General features: G+C 44.3%; 1 protein-coding gene across 1 annotated transcript in view; it reads right to left on the bottom strand.

The window, feature by feature from the left end:
* LOC129330437 (hemicentin-1-like) overlaps positions 1 to 25876 on the bottom strand; it is a 98303-nt gene that overhangs the window by 37183 nt on the left and 35244 nt on the right. Inside the window, exons 8-9 of the mRNA XM_054980467.1 lie at positions 23474 to 23791; positions 21317 to 21652 (exon numbers count right to left, since the gene is read on the bottom strand). Coding sequence (XP_054836442.1) covers positions 21317 to 21652; positions 23474 to 23791 — 654 coding nt within the window. The remainder of the gene's footprint in view (positions 1 to 21316; positions 21653 to 23473; positions 23792 to 25876) is intronic.

Raw genomic sequence — 25876 nt, 5'->3', positions numbered from 1 at the left:
CCTCTGCTGCCATCTACTGTCTTGACAAGGAATAATAAATCAGAAGAACACAATGGGCAACCATTTTGCCTTGGTTGTTGTGGGTTTTCCGGGCTGTATTGCCGTGGACTTGGCATTGTAGTTCCTGACATTTCAGTTTTGCCTTGGTTTTGTAATTTCTTCTCCTGGACTGGTATGGGTTCAAATCCTGCCCTCATCCTCCCATACTACAGGAAAAAAAACCTCCTACTAGATCTCCTGATATCATATTTCTTGATGTCTGCGATATCTTGCTGTAATTTGATATGGACTAAGATGTCTTGCTATAAATTAGGCCTCAGGAATTATCCGATTTCTTCAAAACTCAAGATACAGCCTTCCCCACGAAAGGCCTGTATTTCCAAAGGGAAAAGAAAATACCTTCCTTTACAGATTGTTCAGTTTGCCTCATTCCACCTCCCACATTTTTTTGTGCTTGCAATGTTGTGATCTATTGATCGCAATCTGTTTGTGCATGTGCTGTATCCCTGTGTCGCTTAATCAGTTACTGCTCCCAAAGCCAACTGGCGAATGGTACCTTGCACGTCTGGCCTTTGATTGGTTAGCTGCTTTCCTGTGATAGAGCAACAGAGCGTATGACTTTACCACCTCCATTTGTACAGGTAGTTACAGCCCCAAAGCCTACCAGCAAATCATACCTTGCCCGAGCTTTGATTGATTAGCTGCTTTCCTGGGTTTGACTGGTTGTGCGGACTGATTTTGTTATCCTTCCTTCCTCTTTTGAATGGTGAAGAGTAGCTAAAGAATTCAGAATAGCTGTGATCAGGGGTCATTTAGTAGAAAAAGAGCTGGAGGAACTCATTAGCATAACTCATTAGCATAACTCATTACCATATGCCATGTCCATTGCCATCATTGGAAGTGTGTCATTAGCATAACTGATTTGCATATGCCACAACCCCTGACCTCACCTATCCTGGCTGTTTTGGACCCAATCCTGGCCATTCAGGGCCGAAATGGGGACCAAAATGGCAAAAAGGGGTTGAAAAGGGGCCCAAAATGGTCAGAATTGGGCAACTGCTGAGCGGGAGCCTGATCCACCACCCATCAGAGGCCCAATCCTCGCCATTTTAGGCCCAATTCTGGCTATTTTGGCCCCAATCCAGGCTGAAACAGGCCCGAAATGGCTGAGAGTCAGGTGGGCGGGGCCACCTGACATGTGACCTCTTTGGGGAACTACTGGAACTGCGTTCCTGTGCGTCCCCCCTCAAAATGAGCCCTGGCTCTGATCATAGCCAACTGCAAGGCGAAAGGGATGTTGCTTTGGAAAGTTATTGCTGAGGCATGACGACGGCTGCAAGAATTGTCTATGCACAATACTAGAAATCGAATAAACTTCCAACAGGAGATGACTGGTTAGTGAAGATGTTGGAGATTGCAGAAATGGCAAAACTAAGGGAGTTGCTGAGAGATAAAACAACAGCCAACTTTGTGAAGATCTGGAAAACTTTCATGGACTCTCTGTATATTAAAGAGAAGTCAGAGCTAATGATTTGTGGATCTGATAATTAGAATTGTAAGGCAGGCAACAAATAATAGGCTGAAATATGGAAAAAATGCAGATATCTTTGCAGTTAAGTCCAAGATATATATTCAGTAAAGAAATGGGTATTATGGAAGAGTTATTAAGTAACGAGTTTAAAGAAATTCTGTAAAATGTCCAAAATCGTATGTCTCCATGCTCTTATTCATTTGTTCGTTCTTTTCTTTATGTTCTTGTTTCTCTATGTGAATCTTTGTTAGTTGTTTGTTGTAACAAAATAAAAATAATATAATTGCAAAAGTTATTGTTGAAGTTCTTCCAAGCACTGCTTTGTTGTCCTGTTCTGTCCATCAATAAATAATTTCGCTGTGTTTATATTCCTTATGACAAGATCAAATTTTTACTGTGTGCAAATTTTGTTCAAAAAAAGTGTGCAAGTGTGTGTAGGGTAGAATAATACTTAATCTAGAGACAAATTCTGCTTCAGAATCACCCAGCCACCAGTAAATGGCCATTAATGCCAAGAAATGCTTTTTGTAGCTGCATTTTAATTGAATTATTGTGAACTTTTGAATAGATATGCTGGGCGACTCCTGGCAGGTATCCCTTTTTCTGGCTTCTGTGTTTTTTGCGGAAGACGTGCTGGGCAGGACAGGAAACATGAGCAACAAGAAGCACTCTGAAATTTCCCCTTATGGCAGATCAAAAGCACATCAATGGTTTCCCTTTCTCTCCAGGAGACCCCACACAATCTCACAGGCTTGCCTTTCCCTTAGATTGCATGTTGAAAAGGAGCCTAGCATGCTTCGCACACAGAGCTGGAAAATGGTGCCCAGGCACAGTGCTTGGGTGTCTTCTAAGTTTAACAAGAAATGTTCCAGGTGGCAGCAAAGTAGGCTGGCCAGATCCCTAAATGCTTTGGGTGAGAAGAGGGAACCAGACTGGGGGCAGGGACGGCATTTACCGGTAGGTCTTTGCTTTTTGCACACACTCTTTTTGCACACACAATGATGTCATTTCTGGGGAGTAAAGTCATCGTGCTGACAGCACGCATGCTCCCACATTGCACATCATGTCTGAGCCCCATCCATGCCAATATTGGTTCTCTTTGTGGTGAACACAGTGTATCCCAATGTATAGATAATACCCTATTGCTAGTGTCATAACCAGGGCTTTTTTTCAGGGGGAACGCGGGGAATGGCGTTCCGGAACTTCTTGAAAATGGTCACATGGCTGGTGGCCCCGCCCCCTGATCTCCAGACAGAGGGGCGTTGAGATGTGGTGCGGAGAGCAATCTGAACGCCCCTCTGTCTGGAGATCAGGGGGCGGGGCCACCAGCCATGTGACCATTTTCTCTGAGGGCAACCCACTGAGTTCCACCACCTCTTTTCCCAGAAAAAAAGCCCTGGACATAACTGTTATTCTCTCAGACTTTCACAGGTGGTTTCTGGAACTGCTTCCAATGTTTCCAGTGGCTATGACCTTGTATTCCTTTCCTGACAGTGCTGTGTCTTGCTTCCTCCCTACTTAATGTGATATCTCAAACATGTGAAATGTTCTCACACAGAAAAAGCGCCAAAGTATTGTTTACAATGGGAGGGGGGAGAAAGGAGAAAGCTAGAATGTAAAAGGGAAAGATTTCCCACATGTCAACTTCTGCTCTTGCTGCTTAGGAGCCTTGCTCCTAAGTAGTCCTATGGACCTGTACATAGAAAAGATTTGATTTCTGAATAAAAGCCATTTACCCAAAAACCTGCGTCTTGATGTGGTGCTCCAGAGATCTATCTGTTGTATCCTGTCATCCACAGCCTGACACCCATCTGGGGCCAAAATTAGCCCCTGCAAAGCTCGGGAACCTGCCTGCCATGGCACATTGTCACTTGAGGAAGTGACATCATCATACCTTCTAGGTTGGCTGTCAGTGGCAGGCAGTGTGCCACCTCCCACTGATCTCTAGTGATGGGCAGGCGATGGGGCAAACCCCCCGGAGATTGCCAGCCACCAGCAAGCAACTGGGAGCCCTACGGAGCAAAGAGAAGATTGCCTGCTTGTTTCTGATGTTCGGACTGGCCATTGCCAGTTCCTTGGCGCATGCTTGGTATATCAATCACATGCATTTTTTTTTTAAAGGTCACCACTCACCATGCACCGAAACAAGATTGTGAGTTGGGTGGAGCAATGCAAAACAATACAGACATTACAGACGGTTACAAAAAAATGAAATCAGGGCATTACAGAAATAAAGACGGAAAGAAAACTGGTTTCAGAAAGAGCAGGGAGGAAATGGAGAAAAGCTGAGGCAGCAAGGGATGCGCAGTGAAGCGGCGAGAAAATGACGGGGGAAGGGAAGGGGAAGAAGCCAGCAAGAAAGGGAACTGGAACTGGACCATTAAGGCTGTCTGCAAGACACCTCAATTCCCCCGTCAGAATTGTTTGTTTCCCCTTTCTAAGCCAATCCCTGACCACAAGTCTGCTAGAGTGCCTAAATGAAATCAACTTCTGGAGTCCGCTTTAGCCTAAGAAAGTTTCTGCTGCCACAGGGGTGGCCAAACTTGCTTAAAGGTCGGATGTTTGAGAGCCACAAGACATGATGCATTGAAGCGACTTCAGGTGAGGAGGTGGGTCTGGGGGAGTGTCCTGAAAGTGATGTCATAGAAAGGGGTGTGGTTTTGATGCTGTATGCTGGAAGTGACATCATCAGAAGGGGTGGAGCTTGGGAAGAGCCCTCACCTGACCTTTGATTTGGAAGTGACATCGCAAAAGTCATGTCACATCCTTGCTAGGTTTCACCCCCAAAGTCCCCCGAGTAAGATCTGGCAACCCCGACATTTTTATTGAAAATATGAAAGACATGGAAAGAAAGAAGGAAGGAATGAAAAAAAGAAAAGGGAGGGGAAGACATGGAAAAAAAGAAGGAAAGGGAGGGAGGGAAATAAACTAGACTAAAATAAAACGTATGGCCACGGCGTTACTCAGAGACCATCAGGAGCTGTTCAATATATCTAGAAGAGCCACATGTGGTTCCCGAGCCGCAGTTAGGCCACCCCTGTGCTACAACCTATTTGTTGGTCTTGAAGGTGCCCCAAGAATCTTGGTTGTTGATACTGTACTGGGGTGGGGGGTTTGAACGGAAAAATATGTACCAGGGAAAAAGTTAAATGTATCAACTCCCTACCCGCATCCCCTCTCAGTTATTCTTTTGCAGTTTCTATTTTTTTAAAAAAATTGGATGGGGAAAAGTTACATGTGACCATGTATACTGATCTGGGAGAATCAAGACCGTTTACCCCTTGATTGATTGACTGCAGGCCTTGGAGTGACATACATTGCATATTCTACCGCAAAAAACACTTTCAGGTAGGGAAAATGAAGCTTGCATTTAGCGGCCGCAAGACTTTCACATTGGCTGACTTCTGTGGTCGGGTGCTGGGATGAAATCTGAATATACTCCGCACTTGATTTTTGTAAAACCCTGCATATAGTTTATCTTCTAGTTGTTCAGATTAACAATGTTAATGTTATACTTTATAAGCCAACTGTATAAAAACAGCATTGAAAAGGTCTCAGAGTAAAACAAATATCCGAGAGGTAAACAAACAAATATGCAATGAAAGGGGGGGGGGGAGAGATCACTTTGTTTTCTACAAATGCAGTAATCTCCAGAGGCCTTTGATTTTTAACAGATTGTTTAGGTTGCCGTATCACTGAGTTCATTAATTTTAAACAGTTTTCTCTGAAATTAGGAGGAAATTTGCTATTATATTTCCGCATTTATTCCCCTGCCTGAAAAGAACATTTTGTGCCCATTTTATCATATAGTTCTAAACCTGTTAAGGGTTTATTCGGCTAGGACTAAAGGCCTTACATCATTTCCCACAGCTTCATAAAATCTTTAACTCCTGTAGTTGAAAGTTCTAATTTTTTTTAAAGGTATGAATATAGAATCTTATTTGCTGGGATTCCAACCAAGGCAAAGTCTGGTATTTTTTTCCCCTTGCTGCATTTTAATCAGAGAAGTCATTATCTTGAAAGAAAACGCCAAGCATGTATACAAATTAAATTTCTGCCCTAATCTGAAAAAAGCACAGTTCTCTCTAGAGATGAACAAATATTCCACTTTCCATTTCTTTTTATATTTTTTATCCCCAGTTGTAATACTTTGGATTTCGTTCTTCACTTGGAGATTCATTTTTCACGTGTACACGTGCCCAGTTTTCATATAAAATTTATTCAGAAGGAATATGTAACTTGCATATTATTTTTATGTCGAATATATATATATAATGTATACTTCTGATTTATTGATGTGCAAATAATTATGCAAATCCATTCCTCATAGAGGTAAAAATTCATAGGAAAGAAGTAGAAGGTGGCGTGAAGATACAAAATCATGCGCAAGAGAGAAGAGAGCGCAAAGTCAGGCTTTTAAAGTTGCAACAACAGGAATGATATAATCAAAGGTCTCCTTCAGGAGCGCAATTTTGCACATTATTGAAGAGACAGGAGCTTTTAAAACTTTTTATAATTTTTCCAATCCTCCTGAGGCTTCTTGTTAGATGATACTCACAGATGATACTCAAGCAACTAAGGGGACTTTTTTTGTTATGCTAAATTATTTCATAATCAAACTGGTAGATTTTTCTATTTGCCTGCTTTCATAAAGCCATGCTGTTAAACGCTATACACAATTTACATGATAATACAATTTCATGCTTGCAGTTCTCAAACGTTCCCTGCGTGATGCATGCGACGATCCTCTGTGCTCCTGGCATCTGGCTGCATTTTATTGCAGATGAGTTCAGATATTACACACTTCCACAAGCAAATTTTGACGTCTGCATTTTAACTGGGGTGGCTGGCTGCAAAAAATGTAACCAAGATAAGATTACCATCACGGCGCCCAACAGGCAAAACAAAAAAGGAGTCTGGTGGCGCATCAAGTGCCAAGAGATTTATTGAAGTCGAAGCTGCAGCCCCCACTTTATCAGACGCATGAAATGAAATCTCAGCAGAGTGGGGGGTGAGATTGTGAACAGTGGGGGTTGAAAGGCTATAAGATGCAAGAAGTCTAGTCTGTGACATTTCTATGCAAAAAAATCCAGTAGGTGAATGATCATGGTATTGCAATGATGTATGGAGCCTATCCATGATGATGATGATGATGATGATGATGATGATGATGATGATGATGACGATGATGACGATGATGACGATGATGATGATGACGACGACGACGACCACCACCACCACCACCACCAAGATTAGCACGGGGATCATTCTAATAGACAGGGTGTTGATTAAATGCCTATCAAAAGGGTAATGAAATGGGACACCCACACACAATTTAGGAAGTTCTGCTTACTTGGGCTTAGGGATCCTATTCCCCTGATGGGAGCGGGGGATTCCCTACCCCCACCTTTTGTCCCCTGCCACTGCTTACCTGGCTGGCAGAGAGAAAGGTGGGGAATGGGCCTCCCAGGCGTGGTCCTGGGGCCGGCGCGATGACAACACTGACATCATTGTGTCGCCCCAAGAGCGCGCCCGTGCTTCACAGCAGGCAAATTTGGTCCCCAAATGGGTGTTTGGGGGCCCAAATTGGCTTGCACCAAAGCATGCATGCGCTCTCCGGCCTGTGCGATGATGTCACTTCCCAGAAGTGACGTCATTGGATGGGTGCAGGGCCACGCATATGGAACATGCTAGGAACAAGAATATGGTAAGTGCTGGGTCTCCTCACTACTTAAGCCTTCCTCCAGCCTTACGAGTGGGCCTGGGAGTGGGGGAAATCAATAGTCTGCAGTATTGAGTACAAGTACCCTTTTAAAGGATCTACCAAGTCCTAAGAGGGGGATTGATGGAAATCAACCACATAGATGAATCCTGACACCTTTCTGAAAAACAGAAAGAAAAACCTCACTGCTTTATGCACATCCTAGAGTCACTTTGGTGTAGTGGTTAAGAGTGTTGAGACTCCAAACTGGAGACTGAGTTTGATTCCCCACTCCTCCGCTAGAAGCTGGCTGGGTGACCTTGGGTCAGTCGCAGCTCTCCAGAGCGCTCTCAGCCTCACCCACCTCACAGGGTGTTTGTCATTGTGGGGATAATAATAGCATACTTTGTACACCACTCTGAGTGGGCGTTAAGTTGTCCTGCAGGGTGATATATAAATTGAATGCTATTATTATATCCCTCCAGGAAGTACGAAGTGCTGATACCAGTTGAGCATCACTTGGAGAAGAAGAGAGGAAAAGAGCAGAAGAAGGGGAAATTGACCTCGTTCAGACCTCCCACAGCTAGAAGGGGTGAGCTGCTTTGCATTCACATGGTGGTGGTGGTGTGGGGAGTAAACCAGGTCTCTTTTCACTGTCCTGCTCAGGTCTAGAGTGTTGGAATAGGCAACTCAGCCTGCCTTTGGACACTGGGGGGGCGCTGCATCTCTCTTTGAATGTAATGTATAAGTCTAGCAATCTACCACTCTCTTGTCTAAGGTGGGAACGCCTCCTGACTCCTCCTCTCTTGCCTCTGTGCCTCTTGGGAAATTTTCCTCCCCCACATGGTCACCCAAAGAGGAAAGATGTAAATCCTCCATGCTCCTTATGGAGCCCTTCTTTTTGTCCACAAACCCACACCTACAACCTCGCTGCCTAGTTTCAGGCCGTGGCATTAGACTAGGGAATGTAACTCTTTAGTTAGGATCTTTCCCTTCTTATTACCAGAAGATATTGCTATGGAAGAAATCTGCTACAATAAACTGCAAGTTCTATCTTTCTATGAATTTGTCTGAAGATTAATTAATCAATGCACATTTTTAAGGGTTTCAACGCTTCTGACTAAATAACTGCTATGTTACTCTGCTAAGTTACTAAACAAAACCAAACTAAATATATATTCCCAATAAGAGTGAGTAAAGGCTTTCGAAGCTAGGATGGAGTAAGGTTGTAGAAAGCATATCGAGTCCGCATAGTGGACAGAGGAAAAGAGGGAGGCCGAGAAGGGAAGTGGCTGGAAGAAAGGAAAACCTAAGTGAGCATTCTGGCTAACAAAGGGACTCTTGCAGGAGTGGGGGCAAAGGAAAGATCAAAAAGCAGGTGATCTAGTCCTTTATTGATAGTTTCGGGTGAGTGGCCATGTTGTCGGTAGTAGAAGAGCAAGATTTCGCTTAGTGACCAACGAGATTTCCCGGGAATAAGCCTTCGAGAGTCAGCGATCCCTTTGTCAGCTGAAGATCTTTTCTACTCCTAGGATGTTGTGAATACAGGCAAGTTAAGGATGCTGTTCTCTGCTGCCATCTTCTGGCTCGTCGAAGAATAATAAACTTGAGAGTCATAATAGATTGTCAGTGCAATTCTATGGAGAGTTACTCCAGTCTAAGCCCATTGAAACCAATGGACTTTGACTGGAGTAACTCTCCAAAGGATTGCACTGTGTAGGTCTTTTTATCTTCTCTGGGGCAGCTATGGTCCCAGTCCCCCCCCCCCATGCTCTTGCACACCACGGAAAACATTTTCCATTAGATCAGAACGATTCCAACGGGTTTCTTTGGCAGCCGCTATCATGCGCAGCCAGCGTAATATAGTAAAATAAAACAGAAGTCCAGTGGGCACCTTAAATGCTAACAATATTTATTTTAAATACGAGCGTTCATGAGTCACAGCCCAATTTGTCAGATAGATATGTGGAAAGGGTTCTGGGAAATGTTATGAGCAAGGTTGTGATGGGCGGGGCGGGGGGGAGAGGTAGAATCAAGGTTTGGTATGAATTATACTATGAATCGTTCCAGTGTAAATTCTCAATGTAACAAGAAAAGGAAGGAATTGATGTAGAAAAATTAAGTGCGAGTCTAATTATAAATCAACAGAACGAGCAGTTTCACCTATTGGATGGTGAGGTTTGAACTGGTAAGCAAATGGTTTAAGTGAAAATTAGCTGCTATTAGTCCAAGGTTACAGTCTGATAAGCCATGTTAAGAACAGCCAATTAAAATGTCCCCAGAGTGTGCCCTGCCGAGTTATTAGAGATTGCAGAGGCTGATATAGAACAGGAGATGGCCGGGAATCAGCGACTGCTTGTGACCGTGTTGAGATTTTGGCAAACAAAACAGAGGGAGAGAAACGAGGGCTGCACTTGGCCCGACGTGTGACGTATGTCGAATTCTGATCTTGTCTTCTTCTTTAGCTTGGATGTCAAGCACTAAAATAAGCCTGCTTCAGTCAAGTCGGCATTCAACGTCAGTGATTTTCTTTTTGATGCACAGGCTTCAGAAAGTGATTGTTGGGGGAAAGAATGCCTGCATAATGTCTGTTTCTAAAATACGCTCTGCGGGCAAGTGAGGGAGTTCATACTTGAACTTTCGCCTTTACACCTACTGGACTCTAATCCTTGCTTGTAAGCAATGGCTGGATAGCCCAGGAGAGCCTGATCTTGTCAGATCTCAGAAGCTAAGCAGGGTCAGCCTTGGTTAGTAATTGGATGGGAGACCTCCAACAAAGACCAAGGTTGCAGAGCCAGGCAATGGCAAAACACTTCTGTTAGTCTCTTCCCATGAAAACTCTACCAGGGGTTGTCATAAATCAACTATGATTTGAGGGCTGGATTTTATTTTTTTCCTATTGAGACCTCTCCTCAGCATCTTGCTAGCTAGAATCTTACCCTTCGCCCCACCCAACCCAGACTTGATCTCATCCCAGTTCCAAAACAACCTTGCTCTGCCGATGCAGCCAGGGCGCTGCTGTGCCAAGCAAAAAAGGCCCGAGGGCCTGTTGTTTGTAATGCATGCAGGAGTTTCTCTACCCCTGGCACAGAGATCAGATTGCTAGAATGGGACCTGTGAGATCTAAACACATTTGCACTCAGGAGGGTCACTGGATAACTTTGGGGCTATCACGCTAGCCTGCCTCACAGGGCTGTTGTGAGGATAAAATGCACATTGCTCCAAACTTCTTAGAGGAGGTAAGAAGTAAAAATGTAATACATTTCTCTCGCTACTGTTTGGTGAAGACCAGGGAAGTCTTCTTGCAGCCTTCATCTAAATATAGATTAAAGAGCTATAATCTCTCATTGAAATTCACAAGCATAAGCAAAACTTCAACAGGAAAGAAGAAACCTTAAGAATGAACAGAGCATGGTTTCCAGTTCTGAAAAACACCAGGCTAACAAAACACTCTACGCCCGACAATAGCCCTGCAGAGAAGATTAGCACATCATGCCCCAATCCATATGCAAAAGAACCTCCTCAGGATACAGTGAAGCCTCCCGCCATTAGCATTCCACACCCTGGGAAACTCTTACAGGATGACTCAGCTCAACCCCCAACCCTCCTGAGTAGATACAAATGACCTGCCACATCTTTCCACACTGTGACACTGAGAGATCTCTGTCTTTTGGTGCTACACCTCTGAAGATGCCAGCCACAGCTGCTGGCGAAACGTCAGGAACTACAATGCCAAGACCATGGCAATACAGCCCGGAAAACCCACAACAACCATCAATCTTTCATTATTTTCTCAAAATTACCACCAGCTTTTCCATCTATGGATATTGACCTCCATGTAATAATATGATTGGTTACCTGATCATCAGCCCAGGTACATGTTTGGCTGCATTTGAACAGCACAGGTGTGTCTGACTATAAAAAAAAAACAGAACAGAGAGACTGTATAGGCAAGTAACGGTATTTACTTTCCTGGCACCCATGCCCCCCTGCCTCTGCAAATTCATAAGGCGCTTAGCACATTTCTCAATCTCACCATTCCAGATATCAAAAAAACATTGGCAGGAAAACAATAAACCATGTAAAGAAAGGATACCTTTAAAAATAACCAATGTAATATGAAAGTGTGACCACTTGTATCCCATGTGTAAGTTTACAGATCAAACCCAGTTCAGAGAAATAGCAAATGATACACAAACTACAACAGTTTGGAAGATAACACAGCCAAGCTGGACTTTGATTTCAGCTTCAGAAGGTAGAACTTGGATTTCAGATTCGAACTTTAAAAGATAAATCTCAACTGAGATACGATTGAACAATGGCTTCATGCTGGGGTATTCCTTACGGGCGTAAGCCTTTCCCATGAAGTCGAGAAACTGTTTTTCCCAAGAGAACATCAGTATCAAGATATATCCCATACTGGCAGGATGCCAACAATATTGTTTACATTTACAAGCAAAGGAATGTTTTGATTGCCTTCACACTAATTGCATCCTGTCCTCTTGTGATATATGTCCCCTTCTTTCCCCTCCCCTCCTCTTCTGTATTTGACCAGTTCGGATCAGGCATCTGATGAAGAGAACTTGATTCTCGAAAGCTTATGCTACAATAAAATAAAATTGGTTAGTCTTAAAGGTGCTACTGGACTCTTTTTAACAATATTGTTGTGAACTTAGCCTCTTATCACTGTGGATCTGTCTATCCTGTATAGAAAGAGGGGAGGTAGCACTCCTTAACAACAGTAGATGTCTCCTCAATACACCTTTTGGTCCGGAAATGATTCTGGCCAAATGCCCATTAGTGTTTGGGTGAAACACTCCCGGATGGGGAAGAGCACTGAGAAAAGGCAACACAGTTCTGATGCATGGAAAGTCAGAGAGAGAAACAGAGAGCCGCTGCTGTGGGTTGGCTGAAGCACCGGAGGTAATCTATCGATACTCCCAGGGCTTTGTTTCTGGGAAAAGAGGTGGTGGAACTCAGTGGGTTGCCAGCACAGGGGGCAACTCTTGGCGGAAGGTGGTGCCCCTGGTACCACATGCGCACATGCAAAGTGCATGCACGCTCCCAGGACCACACGATGATGTCACTTTGGGTCAGCTGGAACAAGGGGGGGGGGGTTGAAAGTTTATATCACCCTTGGTGAAAATGGTCACATGACCGATGGCCCTGCCCCCTGATCTCCAGACAGGGGGGAGTTTAGATTGCCCTCCGTGCCACTCCAGTGGCACGGAGGGCAATCTAAACTCCCCCCTGTCTGGAGATCAGGAGGCGGGGCCACCGGCCATGTGACCATTTTCAAGAGGTGCCGGAACGCCGTTCCGCGGCGTTCCAGCTGAAAAAAAGCCCTGTATACACCATTTGAGTCAGGTACAGTATAGGATCTCTCGCTTTCTCTCTCTCTCTGTAGCATCTTATGTTGGACAGGGGATTTGCTGCCCAAGGGAGTACCTGTTTGCCTCTACTTGTATACTTGAAAACAGAGCAAACGTTATCTCATAGTCTCCCTGTTGGAAGTAGCAATGTCTGGTGTACAAGAAGGAAGAAGAGAAGAAGACCTTTCCCTACAGTTAGATAGGAAAGTGAGGACAGCCCCTCTCTTTGTTAAGTGCCATTCCCTTGTCCTGTATCCTATTGGACTAAACAGGGCAATATCCTTCTCTCTCTCCTCGCAAAGCACACTCTCTACTACGTAGTTAGATAGAAAGCGTCTATCTCTATCTCTCCTCTTTACTATCTGATATGCAGTTCCTAAATAAACTCTTTTTACACCTTTAATCAGTACTGCGTAACAACCGCTGTTTATTTGGCACTCTGCCAACACTCCCCTCCCAAGGAGATAAGAGCTGTTTCCTGGAACATCTCAAACTCTGAGAAGTCAAGCACATATAACAACATCTATCAAGGAGGAAGGAGCTTTTCGCACTCAGATTTTAGTGAGCATGAGATGATGCGAACATAAATGTTGGACAGCATTGATTTGGGGTAATATTTTTGGAGTGTAGATTCCTACATGGTTAGCAGCCGGATCCCTCCTCACTCTAAGAATAGATGAAATATCATAAACCACCTCTTTAAAGAGAAGTTTCTCTTTAGCTCCGGATGAAATGTGCACACCTATACCGCATTTCAGTCCTTTTTGTTATATATGACACCCGTAATAAATCCTGGACCGGTAGGACAACAATGGACTGGTTTGAAATGTGGAGAAGTCAGAGCCAAGCTACAAGTGATGCCTTACACAGGATGGACACTTGTCAGCTTCCCTCAAGTTTTGATGGGAAATGTAGGCATCCTGGTCTTGCAGCTGTAATGGAGAGCCAAGGTGTAAAACCAGGACGCCTACATTTCCCATCAAAACTTGAGGGAAGCTGACAAGTGTCCAACCTGTGTAAGGCGTCACTTGTAGCTTGGCTCTCAGTAAAGGATCCTTAGGAAGGAACGAGGCAGTGAATGTGAGAGCAACGAATTGAGCAAAAAGAACTATAGAAGATGTTGTATATTAAAGGCAGTATTCTAGAGGGTGAAAGGTAAAGAAGCAAGATGTGCTAGCCATAGGAAGTCAAAATTAAGCTGGTTTTTGTATGTGTAAAGATGAATTAGAGGTATGTGTAAAGATGGACTGTGATAGAGGAATAGAAAGTTAGAGCTTGGAAGCACATTGTAGCCCCTGTCCTATTAATTAAATGCAATTTGTCTTAGAAACTGACCCAGATAGCTATAACTTGATGGACCAAGCACCAGATTTAGCTCTCCAGCAAATGGAGGCCACACCACATCATTCAAGAACATGTTTTGTGTGTTTATTATGTCTTTGTTTTATGTTATCTCATGAGGAACCATAAGGTTACCCCACAGGAGGCACCCCGGCTTCTAATGAGGGTTTTTTCCCCTCCCCCATTCCCTCTTGTATTACATCATTTTCTCCATGGTTTGTTTTCATTCCCCCTACCCTATTTTTTTTTAAAAAAATGGAATGGGCGACCACCAGACTCAATAGCTTCTGCTCTTCCCACCCACGAGGCACCAGGTCAGCCACTCAAGGTGTCTTCAATTATACTTCAGCAGATGTCTGTCAGTCACGTGCCTGCCCAACTGCCAGTTAATTTAGCAGAAACATGGTGTTCATTGTTCGTTGCCATCCACGAACAACGAACAATGAACACTGACGAATATGATCCTGTCACGAACATGTTCGTTGTTCGTGGGGGCCATCAGGCTCTCCCCCAGCCATCATCCAAGTCAAGATCCCTACTGCACCACTCCCAGAAATCTGACCTGAGCAGGCACCAGGAAAGGTACCAATAATAAATAATAGCTTGGCTCCAGAACCTGGCAGCAGCCCTGGAACTTGAAGGGGTAGATCCCTATCCCACCACACACAAAGAAAATTCAAGCTCCAATGCACTCACCCTGTCTCTCTAACAGCAGCTGTCTCTCCCTGAAAGCCAGAGCTGGGAGCCCCCCTCCCCCCAGGTCTTTTCCTCTTGTAACAAATTTGGAGCTCCAGTCCGCACTTGGAAGGAAGACCTGCCAATCAAGCTAAATTGGGCTTAGATTGGGGTTTCCAGGGCAACAGCAGACAGAGTTCAGACAATCCCTGCCTGAGTTGCCGTGGGAACTGATTGCAGGTGCCAGACTGTCTGGCTTGACGAACAGCAACGAACAGCAACAAACAAGGCTTGCAACGACCACCTGTTCATTTAGAATGAGGCCTCATAAACAGCTTGTTCACAAACACAAACAGCCAAACAGGCTGTTTGTGGGTTTTTTTGCATTCGTAATGTTGTTCGTGCCCATCTCTACTCAGGACCGCACAATGACGTCACTTTGAGTCAGCTGGAACTGGGGGGAATTTTTAAAAGTTTAAATCACCCTCAGTAAAAATAATCACATGGCTGGTGGCCCCGCCCCCTGATCTCTAGACAGAGGGGAGTTTAGATTGCCCTCTGTGCCAAGTGGTGCGGAGGGCAATCTCAACTCCCCTCTGTCTGGAGATCAGGGGGCGGGGCCACCAGCCATGTGATCATTTTCAAGAGGTGCCGGAACTCTGTTCCACCGCATTCCAGCTAAAAAAAAGCCCAGCCTTTGCGTGAATCCCACCTGCCTTCTGAAAAAAAGAGATGGGGGGAAAGTGTCATACCCATTCTGAAGTAGAGTGTTTAAGTGGCATGCCCCTTCTGAAACAGGCTGTTTCAGAAGATCAGAAGTTGTCTGTTTGAGTCGCTTTCCAGGATCTTTTAGTTTTATTTTTGCTCATTTTCACCTGCTGGGCGAGACACCAAATCACCGGAGTGACCTGGCATGGTACAGCAAGCCTGGATCAGCCTAGGCCGCCCACCTCTGGTGCTTCCCAGTTTTGTTTGATTTCCTTTTTTATGTTCTTTAACTTTCGTTGCTGGGGACTCCATAGAGAAGCCCCCGTGGAGGAGAAACAGAACCAGGAAGTACAGAGGGCTAATAATCTTTGAATATACATCCCCCCCTTGTTTCTAGGGGGAAGGAAGGACTAAATTCTTCTGGTGACAGTTCAGTATCCACGCAGATCCGGAGTTCTCGCTAAGGCTAACCATACTGCCATGCTTGGTTCTGAAGGACATTTCCCCCATATGAGGGAATCCAGCTTTTTCTCAGGGTCCCTTGCTTTTTCAATTATTCAAACAGTCGTATCGATCAGTGCCAAGAACTGGCCTTTTGGATGATGCTAAGAATGGAATCTCCTAGGCTACTTCCTTTCTTTTGGAAACACTTTTCTTTTTAGCCACATTTCTGCTTCTACTTCTTCCAAAGGATCCTCCGTCAAGCCCCATAGCTGCAGCTATGTACCCCCATCACTAACCTTGCCTAGTTCCTTCTCAACTTGCAGGCACCCGAGCCAGGATCCACCAGTCTGCAGATCCCGTCTATCTCCTGCCAATGCCATCTCTTTGGGGGCAATCACACCGTTGTGCACCCATCCTTTCCTCTGATCATTTCTCCATTCAAAGCCATTGCCCCAGCCACTCATGGCCAGCCACCAAACACCTCTCTGAGTTCTCCAGACGCAGTCTTGAAATCTTTAACATGCATTGTTGGGGACTCCATAGAGGATATCCCAATCTTTAAGAAAGGGAAGAAAGATGACCTGGGAAACTACAGGCCGGTCAGTCTGACTTCTGCTGCTGGGAAGACATTAGAGCAGATTTTAAAGGGATCGATCTGTAAGCATCTGAAGGACTGCTTAGTGATCCAGGGAAGTCAACATGGTTTTGTCACCAACAGATCTTGTCAGACCAACCTGGTTTCCTTCTTTGATCAAGTGACGAGCTTACTGGATGGTGGGAACTCTGTCGATGTGATTTACCTGGATTTCAGGAAAGCTTTTGATAAGGTTCCCTGTGACATTCTAATGGGTAAACTGGAAGACTGCAGACTGGACTATAGGACAATTTGGTGGCTAGGGAACTGGTTAGAGGACCGCACCCAAAGAGTGGTGGTCAGTGGCATTTCATCAGATTGGAGGGAGGTGTCCAGTGGGGTGCCACAGGACTCGGTTTTGGGCCCGGTACTTTTCAATATTTTTATCAATGATCTGGATGAAGGGGTAAACGGGCTTCTCGTTAAATTTGCTGATGATAGCAAATTGGGAGGAGTGCCAAACACCCAAGAAGATAGAATTAAAATTCAACAAGCCCTGAATACACTGGAGAAGTGGGCAGTTGTGAACAGGATGCAATTCAACATAGATAAGTGCACAGTATTACATCTGGGCCACAAAAATGTGAACTGCAAATACTGGATGGGGGATACACTTCTGGGCAGTAGTGTATGCGAAAGAGATCTTGGGGTAAGAGTGGACTGTAAACTACATATGAGCAGTCAGTGTGACGTGGTGGCAAAAAAGGCAAATTCAGTCTTGGGTTGTATCAAAATGGCCATTGCATCAAAATCACAGGAGATCATAGTCCCTTTCTATGCTGCCCTGGTCAGGCCACACCTGGAGTACTGTGATTCTGTGAAATTTAAGGGGAGGATTTTTGTTTTGCATCTTTGTTGTCTTGGACACATGCTGGTCACTTTTGGACTTAAACCTTTCTTTTAACATCAGCTTTTCCTGTATATAGTTATCTTCATTTGTGTGTTACCTTGGAAATCCATTTGCTTTGTTTGTGTGTTAATTTGTTCCATTTGTTTGCCATATTTTTTTGCTTTGATATTTGGTTGTGTTACGTTGATTCCATTGGCCTTAAGTCAATGTTTTATTTTCTTTTTATTTGCTCTACTTGATTGTTCATTTCATTTACCTTATTTGCTATTTGATAGTTTCATTATTTGGTAGTTTTATTTAATTACTTTATTATTTGGTAGTTTGCCTCATTACTTGATTGTTTTGATTTAATTTTCATAGCTAGAGATTCCTCTTCTCTTCTTACTCCGGCCCGTGGAAAAAGCAGCCTAGGTTCAGAAAAGGGAAAAAAAAGAGTTTTGTTTTAATCTGGCTCCTTTTAGTTTTTGTCCAAAACCCATTTTTCTAGTTGATGACTCTAATTCCTATTCCTTTCTCCTTACCCTCCTCCCCTTCTCTCCTCTGTTGAGACTTCCATCCTATTTGCCTCTTCATGTAAGTGAAATGAAGTTACATGCCAAAACCGTGTTTCCTTTGTGTGTGTGTGTGTGTGTGTGTGTGTGTGTGTGTGTGTGTGTGTGTGTGTGTGAGTGAGTTGTTAGCAGTCAGACCCCTCCTACTGAGAAGGCAGTTTATAGATGAAATATCATAAATCCCTTCCTCATGTGTCATAAGCCCAGGACACTTCCTGGCTAGGCAAAATGAATACTAGCCAGATGGGAGCCTGGAAAATTACCAGAAGGTGAGTCAGAGCAGCTGACTGACTGACAGCCCCTGCACACCCCAGAGAAATGCATCAGTTAAGACAATAAGATCTCCCAAAAAACTCATGACTTATCTCATCAACACCTGCTGTACTTTCTCTCACCCATTTTCCTAATCAAAGCTATTCAACAAACGTGTAGCTTTTCCCATCCAGTACTTAAAGGGTCATCAAGCAAAATTTCCACCTATTGTCCATCCCAGATAGACACATTAAGCCTCTCCCAACATATTATTCTACCTCCAGACAACCCATTATTATTTTAGGGTAAAGATGTCAGCTTGCCCCAAGGTGCATTTTGCCCTGAGTCTGGAGTCCCTGACCAACAGTTTCTGTATGTGTGTTCTGGGACCCATCCATGCATCCCCAAATTGACTTGAATCTTCTCTCCATGAAATGATCGTCATTCTGTTGCTGCCTCTGTGGACCTCCCCCTCTTCAAGACTGGTAACTATAGTCTTTCCTGAAACTGTTTTCTCCCCTTTCCTCAATAATTCCCTCTTAGTTAGCCATGTATGTGTTATGTCTGTGTTTGTACTATTGTTCTCTCACTTTCTCTTTTTAATAAAAAAATCTTTCTGGTTGAACATCTGCCTGCTCACTCTGAGAGTTCTCTCGAAGAATAATCCCTGCAAACATAGGTAGAGAATCCCAGTTACCCTCTTTCACTCTGTCTCCTTTCAGCTAATTCCCCCAACTTATTCGAAGACTGATTATTTGGGTAACAACATGACAGGGCTTTTCCACAGGACCATATCCTAGGATCTCACTGTTGTGCTTCCCTGATTCACCTTATCAAACATTTTTCTCAGGAAAAGGAATGACAGGAAGAGAGCAGCTATAATCTTGTTGATGGCAAACCCAACCCACAGGCCAGTGTTGGGCAACAGCCAGTGACCTGCAAGGAAAAGGCAAAAGATCAATGAGTGAATGCAAGAAAGACATCTACACCTGGACAAATGAGAGCTAGCACCTACGTAAGAGCATCCTGTGGGATTGGTCTTCCCAGATACCCCAACATCCCATTGGGGCTGGCTGGTATTTGCGAGGACAGCACTTACAGGAGAAGTGCCTCTGGGTTGGCGGGGCCAGAGAAAGGGTAAAACTTGGGGGCAGGGCCCTTCGTTGGGCAGTCCCTTAAAAGATGTGCTCCAACACAGTTGGGGGTGACTAAGGTCAGAGGAAAAAAGAGGATTGGATCACCAGTGGTGGGAGAGTGATGCAATAAAACTCCAGAGTGGAGTGGAAAGCCTGTTCTCCAGTGTTCTTTGTGGGTCCACGCATGGACACTTGGCCCTGACCCAGCCTGCTGAGAACTCCCATGTTGCTGCCGCCCCGTGGCTCAGCTCCCATGGTGACCACCCCACCAGGCCACGCATACCAAGGGTTCTATTGTTTGAAATACCTTCTCATTTTTTTAGTAAGTCTCAGCAATAATCATTGGCTAGATAGTAGGATATCATTATAATGACATTTTTAAAGAAATAATACATCATGAATATAGCATTCATTGACATCAAAATGAATGATTTGGAGACTTATGGAACTCTTTCAAAACTATATGTATACCATAGACCCCCATGAAACTGGAGATTGTAGGAAGAGCCATAGTTAGAGAGATTTGGCATGCTGCTAAATTGAGTAACTGCAGCAGGTCAGGTTTCCCGTGAATCTATTTGGTGAACTGAATTTCCTGTGTCTATGATTGCCTGGTAGAACCTGCAACAAGTAGGAGGGTTGGGAGTGGAGAAATGGGAGGATGTGACATCAACTATGTCACTACATCACATCCAAGGAAAACTTGGAAGAGATGTGGAGTAGCTCAAGGAATCGCCAGAAGCATTATTGTAAAACCACAGAGTTTCTGGCAATTCCTAGACCTACCTTACATCAATTCCAGGTTTTCCCCAGAAGTGACGTAGCAATGCAATGAATGTCACTTTTTAAAAATCTGTGTATAATCACAATCCTGTGGCTTTAAAGAGATGGACCACTTGCCAGTCTAAAAAAATCAAAACAACATGAAAGTTAACTAGGTACTAAATGTAAATTAGAGAGGAGTACTTAAGGTCTCACCACACAAGACAAAATACACTCGAATTACACGGGTAATTCGAGTGTATTTTGTAATTGGAGTGTTTTTTAGTGTAATTCACGTGTAATTCAAGTGTATTTTGGCTCGTGTGGTTTGACCCTTAGTGCCAATTATTGCTTCTCGTCTCCAGTTTAGAGTTAGGAACTGGGCTGAGCTGCATACTTTTTGCTTCCATTTACACACGGCTTTTCTTTAGCACTTGATTTCTGGAATCTTGTGGGGCTGACCCTTAGCTGGACCTGTCCAGCCCCATCAAGACTTGAAGTGAACCAGATGTCTCCAGAAGCATACAAGAAGAGCATGGTGGAGACAGCCCTCTCCTGTTCCTTCATCCTATAGGATTTCCTGCCTATTCCCTTCTCTACACATATGTGTTCGCAACACCATGATCCAAACTTGCTCTCCGGAAAGAAGCATTGTGAGACTTTATATACAGGATGTACTAGCCAGTTCACACAAACACATTAGCATGGTAAGGAAGAGAGTTCAGTGGCTCAGTGCTGTGCTGTTCTTGAATTTAACTAGGAGGTCCACTGGGTCAGCCTACCACCTTGGAAATAAGGACAGGACAAGCACAGCCCATGTCTAAGCAACCTGATGTCCAGGTGGCCCCTGCCTTACTTTGAGTGGTTCCTGGGGTTCATTGGGGTTCATGGGGGGGGGGGTTACTGTTTCTACATCCGTGCCCTGCTTTAGAAGTGCCAATGCACTTTCCTCCAATGCCTGGGAAATGTTATCTGTGAGAAAAGCTCTGAGAATGCAGTTATCTATGTTACCAGGGAGACAAAAAAGATCGGCGGACCTATTAAAACAATAACTTTGTTTACTTTTTATTTTACTTTTTTCATTTTACTTTCTGAACTTAGAACTTAGTTTTGAGGGGAGTTGAGAGGGTAGTGCCTGAACAATTTAATGCTTAACAGGGAGAAGGGACAGCCATTCCTATCAAGAAAGTCTTTCAATACTGAACTCTTAGGTTATTAGAAGCTTTCACTCATGTATCTTTGTACTCACGCAGTGAAGTTACTTGTGATCTAAGCCAGCAGTCTCTGAAATCTCCTATGACTAATACATAATGAAACTGCATCAAGAATAAAAGCTAAAAAGTGAATGGGCGAACCCACCTTCACCTGCTGTATTGGTATCCCCTTCTTGGTGTATTGTCAGTATCACATTAACTCGAGCTGAAGACTGGGAATTGCGCATGGCGTGGCACGTAAATACAGAGTAGTTTCTCTCCTCCGTTGCGTTCACCTTCATGGAATTCTTTACGGAGAATGTGCCGTCCTGATCCTGGATCACAGGCTCAGCCATTCCGAGATCGGTCTCTCTGCCATTCTCCTTCCAGACAAGCCTTGTGTCATTAGGGTAAAAACCTTTTGCACTGCACAAGATTGTCACCATATGGTTCAGGGTAGCCTGAAGTAGCTGCCCAGGCTCCACCGACAACTTGGGGGCAACTGGGCAAAGAGAAGCAGATAAAACGAGCATCAAGGAAACTTAACTTCTATTTGGGAAAATCTACAGGCTTGTCCTGAGGATAAATTTAGGTGGGGAGAACTGGCTACTCATATCATCATCATCATGATCATGATCATCATCATCACATTCTAGTTCTATACCACCCTTCAGGACAACTATGTACATGTATATGTATTTTTAAATATGTATTTTAAAAATATTTTTATGGATTAAATTGGTATTAACTGTGTAATGTAATTTTAAACTGCATATAGGTTGTAATCTACCCTGAGTCTGCTGGTGTGGGGAGGGCGGACTATAAATTGAATATAAATAAATAAATAAATAAATAAATAAAATGCCCACTCAGAGTGGTTTTCAGTGTGTGTTGTTATTATCCTCACGACAATCACCCTGTGAGGTGGATGGGGCTGAGAGAGCTCTGAGAGAGCTGTGACTGACCCAAGGTCACTTGGCTGGCTTCAAGCGGAGGAGTGGGGAATCAAACCTGGCTCTCCAGATTAGAGTCCTGCTGCTTTTAATCACTACACCAAACTGGCTTTCATCAGTTACTGGGCTCAATTCAAGCTTTTAGTTATAATATACAAAATACTTTATGGCCTTGGTCCCTCATATCTATGGGCAAATGAAAGGGCAAATGCATATAAATGACAGGCAGAACAGCCATTTATTGGGTGGGGGGAACCGAACTGGGGGAAAAGCTGCTTTGGGAAGGGACAACCGGGAGGAGGAATATAAAGGGTGCAGAGGGAGCACTCAATATTTTCACCACAACTTCTTTGTTCACCAATGCAATTTTTTTCCTAGGAAAGGACCATTAGTATATTGCTACACGCATTTACCCCACAACATACTTTGGCCATAAATTGCAATTGATCCTTAGCAGACCTTGGGTCAGTCACAGATTCTTGGAGCTCTCTCAGGCCCACCCCCCTCACAGGGTGATTGTCGTGAGGATAATAACGCTCTGAGTGGGAGTTAAGTTGTCCTGAAGGACATAAATCAAACGTTATTGTTATTGTTATTGTTACCATTACCGTTACCGTTACCGTTACCGTTACCGTTACCGTTACCGTTACCGTTACCGTTACCGTTACCGTTACCGTTATTATATAGGGTACAATGGGAATTTAAGTTTATCATGCTCACTCCCAGCACTTGTTTGGACTGTGCCCCCCATTCTCTTTTTGCAGCTGCTTCCCCTTGAGAGTGAGGGGCTATCTGCTTTTTCCCAGATTGCAGCCAAAAGAGGCATCTAGGTTGTAGGGGCTTGGCTGGGCAGGGCAGGCAAAGCAGCTCCCTAAATGAGAAGGGGGAAAAACACAACACTAATGAGCAAAAGTTAACTGCCCATCTGGGAGCACATGGGAGAGCCCGGACACCTGGACAATAAAACTGTACCTGCCCCTTACACAGAGGGGAGATACCACCCAGTTGCTCGAGGGGGGGGGCACTTCATCTTCTCCTCCCATATGTGGAACCATGGAAAAGCTGTAGCACCGGCTCCAGCTTGCCTTCCACCAGCCCATCCTCCACAGCCCCATAGCCATTTCTTTATTTTGTGCCTTTATTTTCTCACTACCTTTCTATTTTAACCCTTGAGCTCCTCCCTCGACCCTGTCTCTTTTGAATTGCTTGTTTGTTGAAATTCTTAATTGGAGCATATGAATATTTGTATGTCCAGTCTTTTTTCAATTTATTACTTCCCTACTGGACAGAAAGCACAAATATCCAACTGTCCAGTTCAAAACCAGACATCTGGCAACCCTACAAGATGTAGATCCTGCCCGTGCTCATACCTCGAAGGACATTCCCAAGTTTAAAGCTCTGCTTCAGGGAGCGGCCGCGTAAGGTGCTGTGCTGTATTTGACAGATGAGCTCTGACTTCTCATCCTTCTCCGTGAGCAACACCTGCACAGTGCTCACGATGTTGTAGGAAATGCTCTCTCCCGGTGGCAGGATAACAGTCTGGGAGGCCGGGATGTGCCTCCCGTCCTTAAGCCAGGTGAGTTCGATGTCTCGGGGGAAGAATCCGTCCGAGGAGCAGTTGAAAGGCACCGAGGTCCCTGAATCCACCCTGCTTGGAGGGCCAGCAATGGAGGGCTGGGAGGGTGTGGCTGGAGGAAGAAAGGAACGAAGGAGTTTTATTGGATCACAACCAAGGGGTATTGCAGCGTAAATCATCAAACAGCCTCAGTGAGGAACCAACATCTGGATTCAAAGTGTATCCAGATGTTGGGTACTGTAACCATTATGATCTTCTGATTTTGGACACAGCAAAAGATTAGGTATGTGGCAAAGATTTTTTAAAAAACCTTAAGAAAACCATGAAGGACCTCCTTAGTTGGAGAATGGGCCTTGGTGAGACTGGCAAGGCGAATGCAGGAGAAAATGGAGGGGCTTTGTAGAGGGGATGGGAGAGAGTGGAGAACATGTCTCAGCTACAAGTATAATCCAGCATAAAAGAATACTTGTTATCTGGTAGCATCCTTGACCTCAAAATGCTTGATTATGAACACCGGTCAGCTGTAGACACAGAGAGATTCAATGGGAAGGCAAGACAAAGTGCAGAGGGTTTGTAGATATGGTTAGGGCAATTTTCATGCCCCAAAGCTAGCAAAGGCAGCACAGAGCCCTTCTTTGCAGCAAGTGGCAAAGCAACCTTATCTCTACGGGCCAAGCTACAAGTGACAAATGACACTTGAACGGCAAGTGGATTGAGTGGAGGGCAAGTGAACAGAGAGAAATACACTTGTCGTTCAAGTGTCATTCGTCACTTGTAGCTTGGCCCTAGGTTGCAACATGCAGAGATAAAAGGAACCAGAAACTGGCTAAGCCGTTTGATTGGTCAGTGGAGATTTGGTCAATTGACCGGTCAACTGTGGTCACAAATTGGTCAAGAAATTTTAAAGCATTTAAAGGGAGATACAAGTTGGATATCCAGTCTCATTACAAAAACAAATTAGCTAAATCACCACAGAACAACGAAACGAACTTTTCAAGAAATGGTAACTTTTAACAACATCAAGGAAGAATTCTGAGAGTGCAAACGATTCACTGAATTATTCCTCTTAGGCAGTTACCCTCAAAACCCAGCCCCTCCCAAGGCTGGAATTTATTAAGGTAGCAAAATGTGGGCTTCCTTACATGGCTTTGCGTGGAATGTGTGATTTGCCCCCCCCCCCCAGTCCTGAGACGAATAGGGCATATTTCCCTCTCTGGTCATGGTAATGGAGAAGCAACCCCCACATCTTCCATGAGCTAGGCGGCAAGAAACACCATGCAATATGAACGTACACAGATCGGGAGAAGGAGGGTATGAAGGGGTGAGCCGGTGCTGGGCTCTCGTGGCCCTTTCTTACATGCCCAGGGCAATGCTGACTGCCTCCACCTTGGGGTCAGGAAGTGGCTGGAGGAAGAAAGGAACGAAGGAGTTTTCTGGAATCACAACCAAGGAGAATTACAGTGGAAATCATCACACAGCCATAGTGAGGAATCAACATCTGGATTTAAAGTGTAGCCAGATGTTGGATACTGTAACCATTGTGATCTTCTCAATTCAGACACAGCAAAAGATTAGGTATGTGGTAAAGATTTTTTTTTTTTTAATCTTAAGAAAACCATGAAGGACCTCCTTAGTTGGAGAACGGGCCTTGGTGAGACTGGCAAGGAGAATGCAGGAGAAAATGGAGGGGCTTCGTAGAGGGGATGGGAGAGAGTGGAGAACATGTCTCAGCTACAAGTATAATCCAGCATAAAAGAATACTTGTTATCTGGTAGCATCCTTGACCTCAAAATGCTTGATTATGAACACCGGTCAGCTGTAGACACAGAGAGATTCAATGGGAAGGCAAGACAAAGTGCAGAGGGTTTGTGGATATGGTTAGGGCAATTTTCATGCCCCAAAGCTAGCAAAGGCAGCACAGAGCCCTTCTTTGCAGCAAGTGGCAAAGCAGACTTATCTCTACGTTGCAACATGCAGAGATAAAAGGAACCGGAAGCTGGCTAAGCCATTCGATTGGTCAGTGGAGATTTGGTCAATTGACTGGTCAACTGTGGTCACAAATTGTTCGAGAAATTTTAAAGCATTCATATTATTTGAACAAAAAAGGGTGCTACAAGTTGGATATTCAGTCTCATTACAAAAACGAATTAGCTAAATCACCATAGAACAACAAAACAAACTTTTCAAGAAATTGTAA

This window comes from Eublepharis macularius, chromosome 5 (assembly GCF_028583425.1).
Source record: "Eublepharis macularius isolate TG4126 chromosome 5, MPM_Emac_v1.0, whole genome shotgun sequence".
In the NCBI taxonomy this organism is placed as follows: domain Eukaryota; kingdom Metazoa; phylum Chordata; class Lepidosauria; order Squamata; family Eublepharidae; genus Eublepharis; species Eublepharis macularius.
Note: the sequence above shows the minus strand (reverse complement) of the source record. Positions and strands in the feature narration are given on the sequence as shown.